Here is a 14410-nt window from a genome sequence, read left to right as displayed (position 1 = left end):
AGTACATAGTGGAGTACATAGTGGAGTACATAGTGGAGTACATAGTGGAGTACATATCGGCAGTACATAGTGGAGTACATAGGGACAGTACATAGTGGAGTACATAGTGTAGTACATAGTGGAGTACATAGTGGAGTACATAGTGGAGTACATAGGGGCAGTACATAGTGGAGTACATAGTGGAGTACATACGGGCAGAACATAGTGGAGTACATAGTGGAGTACATAGTGGAGTACATATCGGCAGTACATAGTGGAGTACATAGGGACAGTACATAGTGGAGTACATAGTGTAGTACATAGAGGAGTACATAGGGACAGTACATAGAGGAGTACATAGTGTAGTACATAGTGGAGTATATAGTGGAGTACATAGGGGCAGTACATAGTGGAGTACATAGGGACAGTACATAGTGGAGTACATAGTGGAGTACATAGTGGAGTACATAGTGTAGTACATAGGGGCAGTACATAGAGGAGTACATAGTGGAGTACATAGGGGCAGTACATAGTGGAGTACATAGTGGAGTACATAGTGGAGTACATAGTGGAGTACATAGTGGAGTACATAGGGACAGTACATAGTGGAGTACATAGTGGAGTATATAGGGGCAGTACATAGTGGAGTACATAGTGGAGTACATAGTGGAGTACATAGGGGCAGTACATAGAGGAGTACATAGTGGAGTACATAGGGGCAGTACATAGTGGAGTACATAGTGGAGTACATAGGGACAGTACATAGTGGAGTACATAGTGGAGTACATAGGGACAGTACATAGTGGAGTACATAGTGGAGTATATAGGGGCAGTACATAGAGGAGTACATAGTAGACTACATAGTGGAGTACATAGGGACAGTACATAGAGGAGTACATAGTGTAGTACATAGTGGCGTACATAGTGGAGTACATATGAATGATATATTTATTTGCAAGAATATAGGTAGTTAACATCAGTTCTTAACATCTAAGGGTTTCACTATATTCGGCATTTCTGCCGTGCAAATATTTAGATTTTTTCCATCTTCCACATAGCATGCAGTACACATTTGTCTAATAATAATCAATTACATAAAGTTACAATAATTTTACCACTTAAATTTAGATTTCATGCAATTAATAAGATTAAATACAATTCTATTCATTAAATTATTAAATTACAAATATTATATTATATTATTAGTAATTAAATAAGTTTTAAAATTTGCATTAAAGATATTCATTGATGGAATAAAAACATCTCTCACACAACCAGTTATATACCTTCTTATTAAATTCTAAATCTGTAGCACTTCTAAATTCTACAGGTAAGTGGTTAAATATTTTCACCGCCATGGTATAGCAATTTTTGTTGCATAGTTTTAATCTATTTCGAGGAACCACAAGAGGCTTTTGAGCTACTTTTCTCCTAGACACAAACCTCTTATCTCTTTCAAAGAGTGAGTAAAGTATTTATTTCTTACAAATTTGCAGGTTTCAAATATACATATATAGTGATGGTAGGGTAAGCAGCTTTTGTTTAATAAATATAGGTTTACAAGAGTCTGTCCACTTTAAATTAAAGATTGATCTTACACATTTCTTTTGGGCTATGAATGCTCTCTGGGCATCTGTTGAATTCCCCCATATAGTGATTCCATATCTCAAAACCGAACAAACATGACTATGGTATACTAATAAGGCTGTTTTAATGTCTGTCAGATTTTTAATCCTCCTAAGAGCAAATACGAATTTGTTTATTTTCTTACAAACATTATCTACTTGAGCTTTCCAGTTGCAATGCCTGTCCATAACTATGCCTAAAAATGTGATATCATTAACTTCTTCTATGTCATTATTATTGTATTGTATACATAATTTCATATCATCATTTCCATTATTTTTGCATCTATTATATGGCATAAATTTTATAAATTTAGTTTTATTTGTATTTATTTTTAAGTTATTACTGTCTAGCCAATTTATTAGGTCTGTCAACGCTTTATTTGTTACCATTTTACTGTTATCTAGAGTTTTCTCTTTTGTCAACACCGTAGTATCATCTGCAAATAATATAGTATATTGGTTCGTGGAGTTGGGCAGTTCATTTATATATATTATAAACAGTAATGGGCCAAGGACACTCCCTTGTGGTACACCATAGTAGTTTGGTGAGTACGGTGATCTAAATGTTACCTGGGTGTTAGTTTTGGAACACATTTTTTTAATCCCGTACATTGTTGTCGGCCTCTTAAGTAGCTTTCGAACCAACTGTAAGCCACGCCTCGAATACCGTAATGCTCAAGTTTACGTAATAAGGTTTCATGACATACCATATCAAACGCCTTACTCATATCTAATAAATAATAGTTTAAAAAAAAACTAAAAAACACGCTTTTTATAGAAAACCGAACTAAAAAATAGCAAATAAATTTTAATGAATTTAAATTAAGAAAATAGTGTTCAAAATTTCAATGAATATAAATTAATAATAGTGTGAATACAAAAAAAATATTTAAAAAAGCGTGGGGTGCTTTTTAAGGTCATATCGAAATGAAAATCACTCTACTCATATCTGTCAATAAAATATTTATAACTATTGACACCATGCACCCCACGCTTTTTTAAATATTTTTTTTGTATTCACACTATTATTAATTTATATTCATTGAAATTTTGAACACTATTTTCTTAATTTAAATTCATTAAAATTTATTTGCTATTTTTTAGTTCGGTTTTCTATAAAAAGCGTGTTTTTTAGTTTTTTTTTAAACTATTATTTATTTTCTACTTTTTAGTTTGGATTATTTATAATAGCTTTTTAATTTTAAACTATTGCACGACTCGTGATGCGAAGCATCAGAGAGTGCTTTACGATCGAAAAAAATTTTTCGCCTTATTTTGGCAACTATTTTTAGTATTATAGCCTTGTTAGTTAAAGGAATCAAGATATTTTGCATTTTCTGTTTTTTAGTTTGTTTTGTTTTTTTAAAGTAGATTTAGTTTTTTTTAAACTATTATTTGTTTTGTAGAATTAAAATTCTCTTTAGTATACAAAAATTTGACAATATTAGAGAAAACGGCTAAAGATAATTATTGGAAATAAAAATTAACAACGAGTCCTGCCTTATCGACTGTTGTTTCCTAGCTAAGCTACTAGGTGATCTGCTGACCTACTAGTACACAAGATGGGGTGATGATAAATAAAACCTCCTCTGTGCACTGTTCTAAGCTGGTATATTAAAGTCTTACAAAAAAAACATTTTGTCTTAGAGTATCGCTTGTAACGAAACCATAGCGCGCATTTAAACGCGACAACGCCATCTATCGAGCGAGTATCATATTCAAATGTTAGTCGCAAACATACCGCCCACCGTTACTGAAGGAACGTCCTTGGTGGGCGAAAATGAACTAAGGATGAACTATACTTAAAAACATTTGAACTACATAATTTGCACTTGTACTGTATACATTAAATTCGAACAAAATTTACACATTATGACTCATATACAATGAATATATACATAATAAATATAACAATTTGACCTTATACTAACAAAGTTTAAATATGAATAACAATATTATCTTAAAATAATTAACATAGATATGGAAAGACAATTTAACAATATTGTGATTTTGTACATTTGATCTAAAAGTAAAGTAGTAAATATTTGTTGTATACTTACTTGAATTTAAACATATGTAAAGTGTAAATTTCTTCTAAAATAACATGCGTAAAACATAAAGCTTATTCAACTACGGGTAAAATACATATTTTGGATGTTGGTCTCTTGATGGTTGAGGATTTGGTGCGTAACGTGACGACACGGGTGATATTACGAATAGTTGTCACTATCCATACAAGTGGGAAGTTCTCATCAATACAAAGAATATAAGTCCAAACGAGGTATTTTACATATTCAGTTTATTTGTTTATTTACTCAGTTGTCGAGTTCCCTCGACTTTCTCTGGTCTCCATCATCAGGTCAGCTCCCAACCTTCACTGTTGCATAGGTTTTGTCAATACAAATAATTTAAGCCCAAACACGAGGTTTACATATTCAGTTGTCGAGTTCCCTCGACTTTCTCTGGTCTCCATCATCAGGTCAGCTCCAAACCTTCACTGTTGCAAAGGCCTTGTCAATACAAATAATTTAAGCCCAAACACGAGGTAGTTTACATATTCAGTTGTCGAGTTCCCTGGACCCTCTCTGGTCTCCATCATCAGGTCAGCTCCAAATCTTCACAGTTGAATAGTGCTTTTAGGCGTACACCTGAGTGTCAAGTTTTTACCCTATGTATGCCTACAACTTTCGAAGGTTGCCCTCGATTTCTCAGGGTTTCCATCATCAGATCCTGACCTGATGACTATGGGACCAACTGGCAGCTATTCCAAGTCGAACAAAAAAAGAATCACGTAGATCGGTCTATAAACCTCGGAGTAATCGATGTGTATGTGTAACCTCCTCCTTTTTGGGAAGTCGGTTAAAAATGGAATAATTTTATCAAATTAGTGTATTGTCATCGGTCCTCAATAAATCTACAAAGTTTGAACGAAATCTGGCCGTTTAAAGTGGGTCAAAATCGCGCCCAAAGAAGTCGGTTACAAACCTACAAACATACAGGTGAAGCTAATAAAAAGCGTGTAAAAAGATTGCTACTGGGATTTCTTTCTTATTAATGGCATCCATAATTTCTTTCACAAGTTTGAAACATGCTAAAGTTGTAGATTTTTGCTTAATGAAACCGTTCTGTTGACTACATAATACATCATGTTTTACTAAGAAATTCATAAGCCTTTTGCTCATTACTTTCTCAAATATTTTTGAAAGTATTGGAACTAAAGTAATCGGTCTATAATTATTTACCTCAGATCTAGATCCCTTTTTGTGAAGGGGTTTTACTACCGAAAATTTTAGACTATCTGGGAATATACCTTTTTCCAAAGACAAGTTAATTATGTAAGTCAACGGTTCTGTTAAAGTTAATAAAGGACAATGGGCGATTCCGGTCCAAATGTCCACCACGAACGAGACCTATATGGCTAGATAGCCCGTTAAATATAGAACATTTTTTGTTATGAAAGTAAAAAAATATATAATGCCAGAAAAAAGTTATAGCAAAATCAAATAAAACATTTTATAGATTTTTTCAATTTCATTTTTTCAATTACTTTTCGTGATGTTCGATTTTCGTACTTTCTGTAACTTCTGATAAAATAGAATTGTTCATTATTAAAGAGAAGACACCACCAGTTACATCGAACTTTCTTAGATCCAGGCACCGCTGAGTATATTCAAGCACTTCTGGCGCCTCAATTGGTTAGTGATTTGTACATCCATCGGGTAAAAAAATATGGGCTGTTTACATGCAAATGTGTCTTACTCATCTTAGTTTTAGATAAATTGCGGAAATGGAAGTGGAATAAAATAAAAAATAATAATGATAACATACAAAAACTACCGAAAATTAAGAATACATTTTTGGCTATAACTTTTTTTTGGCATTGTTTTTTTTTTTACTTTCTTAGTAAAAGTTACTCTAAATTAAGTGGAGTATTTAATTATATAGGTCTCGTTCGTGGTGGACATTTGGACCAAATTTTAGTGCTAATATTATCGTATCCGACAGAGTTTGTATTTCTCAATTTCATAGCCGTCATAAATATTTCCATGCATGTAGCTGGTTCCAGATAAATTGAATTTACAACCGTTTTATTGCAAATATGTTCAGTTTTTGAATCTTGAAGGTCTTCTTTTACAGCAATGTTGACAAAGTAATTGTTAAAGTATGTCGCTATATCATTGCCATCTTTTAATATGTTTTCCCGTCAAAAATTTCTCTAATTTCATTGCTAACACTGTTTTGTTTAAGTTTATCATTTATAATTTTCCATGTAGCTTTACATTTATTGTCTGCTTTTCCTATGTATATTTTATTATTTTGCCTTTGTATTGTATTTACACATTGCCTTAGTTTTTTACTATATTTTTTAATTTTTTGTTTATTTTGGGTAGTTTTACTTTTATAATAGGTACTCTGTAATTTTCTCTTTGTTATAAATGACTTTTTTAAACCCTTAGTTATCCATTTTAGGTTAAGTGAGGAAGAATTCATCTTAATTTTAATCAATGGGAAACACAGCTCATAGAAAAGACAAATTTCATCGTGCAATAATGAAAAGGCTTTATTTACATCAGTTTCTAAGTAAACTTCTGAAAATGAAAGCTTACTAATACAATTATTAAATTTTTCTATATTTTCTTTAGACAGGTCCCTTTTGTATGCAAACCAATGCTTTCGAGATATATTATTTTCCATTTTTAAATTTATTGATAACGTTTGTCCGGTATTGTGATCTGATAGTCCTAATTCATGTGTTTCACCTTTTGCATCTTTGATGTCACTTATAATATTGTCAATGCAAGAATTTTGCCGAGTCGGTTTAGTTATGTGTATTTTTAAATTATAATTGTGTAAAATATCAATAACTGTATTCTTATATTTACTATCGTTTAGAAAATCTATATTAAAATCGCCACATAGAATATTTTTATATTTGTCTTTGTTGCACGTTGTGTCTAATAATATTTGTAATTTTCTAAAAAATATATTTATATCAGAATCTGGTGTTCTGTAAAGACAGAATAAGTTTAGCTGATGTTGTTTCATCTTAATACCGCATATTTCAAAATGTTTTTCAACTGCAAAACTATTTAACCAGTCTATATTTTCAAATTCAACATCTGGCTTTATTAATATACAGACTCCACCTCGCCTTTGGTCTTTTCTAGAATAGCTGCTGACTAATTTAAATGAATGTATTGCCATATTATCTTCTTCTCCAGATTTTATAAACGTCTCACTCAGGCATAGAAAATCCACAGAATATGTTTGATCCTGGAGCAAATTAAGAGCAATTTCAATTTCACTTATTTTGTTAATAGCACCTGCAATATTCTGGTGAAAGATAAGAAGATTTCTGTTTTTATCTACGAAAAAATGGTTTATTTTCGACTTGGATTAATGTATTGCCCTGAGATAGTTCAGTTATTTCTGATGATTCACTCATATCACATATCAATATATCATCACCAGTCTGTGTGCTTTGGTTTTTGTTTTTTATAATATTAGAGTCTAATCCATGTTTTTTGTTATAATAATAATTAGAACTTTCATAAAAAGATAAAAACTGTTTGTTATAGTCCAATTGATCTAATAATAAATTTATTTTATAACTTAATGATAATATATTGTATTTTTTGAGAAAATAACATTTTTTATTCTGATTACAAATCAAATCTAACACTTCATTCAGTTTAATCTCATTGGAGCAGATGTTTTTATTCACACCTAAGATAATTACAGGACAATTTATCGATTTTAGAAACAGACACAGCTCTGTTACCATTTTTAGACAATTATAATCATTTTGTCCTACAGATATAATTAGTTTATCGTTGGGATTAATATCTAACAGTTTTACACAAGCCAAGATTTCATCTGTAGAGGCGTTAGGCTTAACAATTGATTGGAAATGATAATCATTATAAGAGCTATAGAAACGAGATTTGTAAAGGCGTGTTGCTAATCCACTACATTGTCTCCCCCCTATAATAAAAGCCCTCTTTTTACAGTTAAACCTCGATTTCGTACATTCGTTGCTATTCGCCTTTCTGTTGCAATTTTTCTGAGTTGTTTCAGTAGTCACGGGGTGTTCCGCGGATATTTTGTCGGTGTATATCTCCACTCTATGTTCTAAGGTAGAACTTAATGTGTTAAGATGTTCTGTATCTGTCTTGGGATGATCAGTGCTTAGGATAACTTCCGGTTGTACCATTATTTGTTTTTCCGGTTGTATTAATGGGTTCCCACTTTCCTCGTTTAGTTTTGGTGATGTTACCTGGAAGCTGTTTGTGAGCCTACGTCTTGCACTTTTTTTAGCGCATATATTTTGTCTAAATGTTGATAGAGGGCTTCTACATAATTGCCTTAAAACAGTTAATTCCTGGTTCACGGCAGTCATTTGTTTTTTTTTAATCTATGTTTTCTAGGATTATATTTTCCATCTCAAGCTGTGTGCTTTCTAAACGGTCTTTTAATTGTCTAATTTCATTCTTTAATTCCGAAATAAATGTTGATGACATGTTTGTTCAGAGGTCCAAGCTTCTGCCTAGTATTTCATCACATGACATTAAGCTTGTATTTAGACTACGATTTAGAGACTCGATTTAGTCGCAACTTGATGTCTTCGTAACGTAACATTTTTGTCTTGTTCCATCTTAACCAATATGTATTTCTAATTGCAGTAATGCCCTCAGTTTGACGTTTATTATTCAATTGTAACCAGTTTTATTTTCGTAACGTCTGCTAAGGAGTTTGTTCATTTATTATGTTTCTTTATAATTTATTGTAAACAGCAAATCCAAAAATAAATAAAAAATAATTCAAAAAGAGGAGACTTCTGCCGGGATTCGAATTTATAATTTATAATTAGTGCTTTGCGTTGATGAGTCAATTTGTGGCACATAGTCCAAAGGTCAGTTCTCGTGACAAAGCAGAACGAAGTGGCGATAATTTTAACGGTTTGTTTTTGAGGAATATTTAAAAGAATCACTCACTTGGCTTCACAAAATCCTTTGGTTTTTTGGTGTGATGTTTTCTACCAGTATCTTCCTTTTGATAAGCTTATATTTCCGAAAACTTCACTGGTTTTGTTGATGTTTCCACTTAATATTTTGCTTATTTCTTCACGTTTACTTAAACTTTCCATATCACAAACAATACATGACTTGAGTTACTTATTTCTTAATATGATTTTAAATAAATTTTTAAAAATATATTACTTTAGCTATTTTTAAATTATTTTTGTTACGGAGCCGATGTTTACCGTGGCAGTGCTACCCTCACATCACATAGGGACAGTACATAGTGGAGTACATAGTAGACTACATAGTGGAGTACATAGTGGAGTACATAGGGGCAGTACATAGTGGAGTACATAGGGGCAGTACATAGCGGAGTACATAGTGGAGTACATAGGGGCAGTACATAGTGGAGTACACAGTGCAGTACATAGCGGAGTACATAGGGGCAGTACATAGTGGAGTACATAGTGGAGTACATAGTGGAGTACATAGGGGCAGTACATAGTGGAGTACATAGTGGAGTACATAGTGGAGTACATAGTGGAGTACATAGTGGAGTACATAGGGGCAGTACATAGTGGAGTACACAGTGCAGTACATAGCGGAGTACATAGGGGCAGTACATAGTGGAGTACATAGTGGAGTACATAGGGGCAGTACATAGTGGAGTACATAGTGGAGTACATAGTGGAGTACATAGGGGCAGTACATAGTGGAGTACATAGTGGAGTACATAGAGGCAGTAGAGGTAGGGTACGGCAGAATTTTGTGTTTTGATTGTAATTACTTACGTAAGTAATTACTTTTTGGATAATGACGATAGATTCGGTTAAAAGTTTTTTTATTGTAAACTCATTTGTACAAATTACTTGGGGTACTTTACGTAAGGGGAAACCTTAAAAATATATAATCTACGTATTCCGTCACCATTGTTTTTTACTTTTGTTTACAATTGGTAAGCAAGAATCTTTCGATGTCATTGTTATCATATTCACGTTTTTTATTTTGGTAAAAAAGAAAAGATAAAGTTTACATGCTTGGTTTCTTAATTATATCTGAACTAAGTTCGATGTTTCTCTAACCACGCAAATAAAACCCAAATGCAAGTTACATGATGCAGTTTAGTCAAATGCTAAGTGATATAACCGAAGTGTTGGTTTACTCACCAGTTATGCACTAACTGTGAAGTCAGTCTCTGTGGTTAAGGCTTCCCTACCAAGACTGGTGTCTGTCGCATGCGCCATTTGAGAAGACATCTTAAAGATCTTTGGTAAATTAAAGTGCAAGTCAAGAAAAGGTGGACGGATATGAAATGACTACCTACTTATTGATTGAAATATAACAAGTTTGCCATTAAAGTCATATAAAGCATTAAACTTCCACGGATGCTTTCTATGTTAAGGATATTAACATTATTAATTATTCTAAATGTATGTCTCTTTCTGACCTCGGGACTACAGAGTCCCGAACTTTAATGAAATGGCGACACAGAACCGACGATTATCCCTGTATACACTATAGAAACATACCCAAGGACAATCCCCGGTTCTGTGCTAGACTATTGCTAACTATGGAATAAAACTACTAGGGTTATTTGGATGGGATGCTAATGGACTGGGAATGGGGATAACTATGGGAACTATGGCACCTGCCGATAACAATGTTTGCACACGTAAAAATGGCAGGTGGAGACTCGCCAACTCTCTTACTGGGCCCCCGGGAATCAGTCGCTAAATCGCAACTAGAGGGCAACAGGTATTATTAATTATTCTTATTAATAGGCCAACTAAGTATATTCTCCTATCTGGAAGGTCCTAAGAAAGAGTGCGTTTTTCTTTAAGGAAAACGTTTTACTTCAGAGGTCTTGTGTCAAATGTGTGCTGTGTTTTTTCTAGTCTGAAAAAAGTTCTATTTTAACTTAAGTCAGAACAACTTATCACAATTATAGCATTGATTGAACAGTTGTGCAAGAGTGGCCAATACCGGCTGGTTACCGCGCCACCGAGCTCATAACGCCTCGTATGCCAACTAACTGGTTCCACTGTTCTATCATAATTATTATGTGACTCAAAGTAGCTAAAACTAGGAGTGGTTAAGTCTTGATCCTTCAAGGAAAATGCAGCAACAAAACTGTGCTGTTTTTTTTTTGGTTACACTATGCTGTAGCTCACCAAAGGATTCTCTCATCCGATTTTGTTTTTAGAATCGGCGGAACATGTTTTCTTCCCTTACTCTCTTCACTGCTACACATAGCGATCAAACTTAGAACACTCCTCTTTTACGTCGGGGATTAAGAAAAATAAGCAGACTAAAGTCTCAACGATAAGTAAGTTCGGATGTACAGCGCCTGCCGTAATGTTGTGATTCAGCTTTCTGTATACTCCTTGCCTTATGCTTACATAAGTATGTGTTTATAATATTCATAAAGTATAATATGTATAATGTTCTTTATCACAAGATGTAAATAACGCGCTGTTTTCCATCGCAATTTTATCAAGAAAATAGTGGTTAATTATACTGGAGCCTTGTTTATAGAATTGACTACTTACTGAGTAGAAGACGGAAGCGTTAGGTACATAGCTACATTGAATACGACTGCATCTTATCTAACTTTTGATTCCGCTGACATATAATACTAGAAATCTAGATACATTTGCAATCTTATTAGTTTTATTACATTATGTCCGAGATGTGGGCAGGAACTTATCTAATGACCGGGAAATTTGATTAAAAGATATGTGTTCACATATGTAATTAATTGAATTTTACTAGAAGAAAGAGAATTAATTCAAGTTTACTCCTTTAGAATAATTATTAGTTCTAATTAATAGAGATAGGTACTTTCATTTTTAATAACTGACTCTTAGACGAAACGATATTCCCTGTGCCAGTTGTTTGTCAAGATATTCTTCTATAGGTATTTTATATTAGGTAATGAGATTTATTACAACAACTGTTGATCAAATATTCTAAATCATAATATCCTAATTCGCAATGAAGAAGTGAATCTATATCCGTTACCACCATCTAGCGGTTATAATTCTATTTCTATGTACTGTTTGGTACTAAAGCTCTACGCTACTCAACAAAAGATGGCGCTTGGTGTATGTTTCTGCTACTCGCCAGCAGATGGCACTGTTTTTCGATGCTTAATAGGAAAAACAATCATCGTCCCCGTTTTCTTATCGCATAATACTAATATGCATTATGAGTGAAAGTTATGTATTAAATTATTACTTTTTCACGTTTTTGTACAATAATTGGCAATAATATAGCTTATAAAGCATATTGAGTAGATACCTTGTAATCTGGGTGCGTGAAGTAGGTTCCACCAGACAATTAGAGAAATATTTCTGATGAAATATAAGGATCGCCTTCGAGCAGATCTACGCAAGTGTTTTTGCAAATAAAACCAATAGCAATTATTTTATGTTTTATTGTATACACCGTACCAGCGATTGGTAATTTTTATTACAATACAATACGCCTAATGGACTCGAAAAGTAAAATAATTACGTACACTACAGCCTTAATATTATATTTACAGTTTTTACTTACAATAGCAATAATTACCTTCAATAAAATAATATTTACTTAACGAGTATTTCTAGATAATAATTTTTGTTCATGACTGAGTATTTTTATTCACTATCATTAACACTGTCATAATACAAGCCAGTCCTCTTTAATCATATCTGATGCTTTTTCTGCGATCATGATGACAGGAGCGTTGGGGTTCCCACTAATGATGGTGGGCATAATACTTGCGTCGACGACTCTCAAGTTAGCTACGCCATGCACACGTAGCCTGGGGTCTACCACAGCATCTATATCCTGCTTGGGACCCATCTTACACGTCCCAGTAGGATGGTAGATAGTAAACGTGAAGTGCTTCAAGCTGCACTCCCAGTATTCGTCACTAAATAACACATGATGCTGACATCCTGGCATAGCTATGTTGTGCGGCCTTGACCCGTACCTCTGGAAAGCAGTCGTGTTTGACAAAGCCATGGCTATTTTTATACCTTCAATCAAAACTTTTATGTCTTCCTTGTAAGCGAAGTAGTTAGGCTCAATAGACGGCGCAGCAAACGGGTTGCGGCTTTTGAGTTTAATCCAACCGGAGCTCTTCGGTCTCAACAGCAATGGAAGTATAGTCCAAGTCTCAGCGTCTTCTATTGGTTTGTAAACTGTGTTGTATACTCTGTCCCGCAAGTTCAATATCTTCCTGATCTGTTCTCCTCCGTCAGAATTCACTGAACTGGGAGCGAAGTGGAACTGTATGTCAGGCCAGTTGCCCGAAGATGGCGCGTATTTAGTATTAACGAATGCTAGCCCCTCTACGCCCTGCGTTGTCATCGGTCCCTTCTCGTACAAAATGTAGTTCATAGCGACGTTAAATGTTTGGAAGCGATCCTTCTTGAATGTTACAGGCTTGTTGACTACAAACGTCAAACCACCAAGTCCAACATGATCCTGCAAGTTATGGCCTACCTTCAGGTTTGCTACTAAAGGAATACCATGTTCTCTAAGATGGTCAGCCGGTCCGATTCCACTTAACATCATTATTTTAGGGGTCGCGAGAGCTCCAGCCGACATAATCACTTCTCGTTTTATTCGTACTTTGTGCCTTTGACCATTTCGGAAGAATTCTACACCGTATGCTTGTTTTTTGACAGGATTGATAAGAATTCTAGTAACTTGAGCACCTAGAGCTACGTGTAAGTTACTCCTCTGCCTGACAGGGCGTAGGAAGGCCTTGGCCGTGCTGCATCGACTGCCGCGCCGCATCGTCGCTTGGGTCAACATGAAGCCCGTCTGTTTCGCTCCGTTTATGTCACGGTTTTCATAACCAAGTTCCATTCCGCCTTTCAAGAACGTAACCGATAATGGCGTGCGCCATGGTGCTTCTTGGACCGTGAGGTATCCGCCGGCGGCGTGGTACGGTGTGTTTACTAAGTACGGGTTGCGATTGTCTTCGGATTTGAGGAAATATGGTAACACTTGATCGTACGACCAGCCGGGGTTACCCAGCGCTTCCCAGAGGTCGTAGTCGTTGCGGTTGCCTCTCACGTACACCATTGCATTGAGCACGCTGCAGCCACCGAGTACTTTGCCTCTGGGCCAGTTGCAGCGGTCGCCGTTCATGGCGAGGCAGTAGGAGCGGTTGTTAGAGGGCGTGGTCTGGAACTGCCAGTCCATTTCGGAAAGCTGTGTGTAGCCCGCGAGCGCGGGGATGTCAGAGATCTCAGTTTCGTCTTGGCCGGCCTCCAGGAGCAGCACAGTCCAGTTGCCGATCTCGGAGAGCCGCGACGCGACTACTGCACCGGCGGAACCGCCGCCGACTATCACAAAATCGTAGATCGGCATCACCTGTAACATTAACGATTATAATTAAGTACATATATAATTAAATATACATATATCACTATTAAATAGCTTTCATGATGTTCATGATAAATTAAGAGTATTTTATTTATTCGAGCATAACTTGGGACGCACAAAACAGTTTTCATGATGTCTCTGTTATACTACCATGATTACCTAGGTTAATTTATTTTTGCGAAAAGCAACGATACTTACAGTATTGACATCCGTAATATAAGACTCCGGGTCGAATTGTTGGTATCTGAAGTACGTGATCCCGAGTGCCAGGAGTGGTATCAGACCCAATACGGTGATGGGCGACGGTGCCAAGCTGGCCAGCGCTCCTGCCGCCTCCATGGCTACCCTTACAACTCATCTACCGCTAAACTAATATTTACAACTTAGCCTACTAGT

General features: G+C 35.2%; 2 protein-coding genes across 3 annotated transcripts in view; one reads left to right on the top strand and one right to left on the bottom strand.

The window, feature by feature from the left end:
• The window catches only part of LOC124639745 (flotillin-2), a 279960-nt gene that overhangs the window by 123491 nt on the left and 142059 nt on the right, over positions 1-14410 (top strand). The gene's annotated exons all lie outside the window — the stretch shown is intronic.
• LOC124639744 (glucose dehydrogenase [FAD, quinone]-like) lies at positions 12050-14353 on the bottom strand. The gene is made up of 2 exons (XM_047177209.1): positions 14213-14353; positions 12050-14002 (listed from the first exon to the last, which is right to left on the bottom strand). Exons 1-2 carry the CDS (start codon positions 14351-14353, stop codon positions 12293-12295), a joined length of 1851 nt encoding a protein of 616 aa, XP_047033165.1. The 3' UTR covers positions 12050-12292.

The sequence above is a fragment of the Helicoverpa zea genome, chromosome 19, assembly GCF_022581195.2.
Source record: "Helicoverpa zea isolate HzStark_Cry1AcR chromosome 19, ilHelZeax1.1, whole genome shotgun sequence".
NCBI lineage: Eukaryota > Metazoa > Arthropoda > Insecta > Lepidoptera > Noctuidae > Helicoverpa > Helicoverpa zea.
Note: the sequence above shows the minus strand (reverse complement) of the source record. Positions and strands in the feature narration are given on the sequence as shown.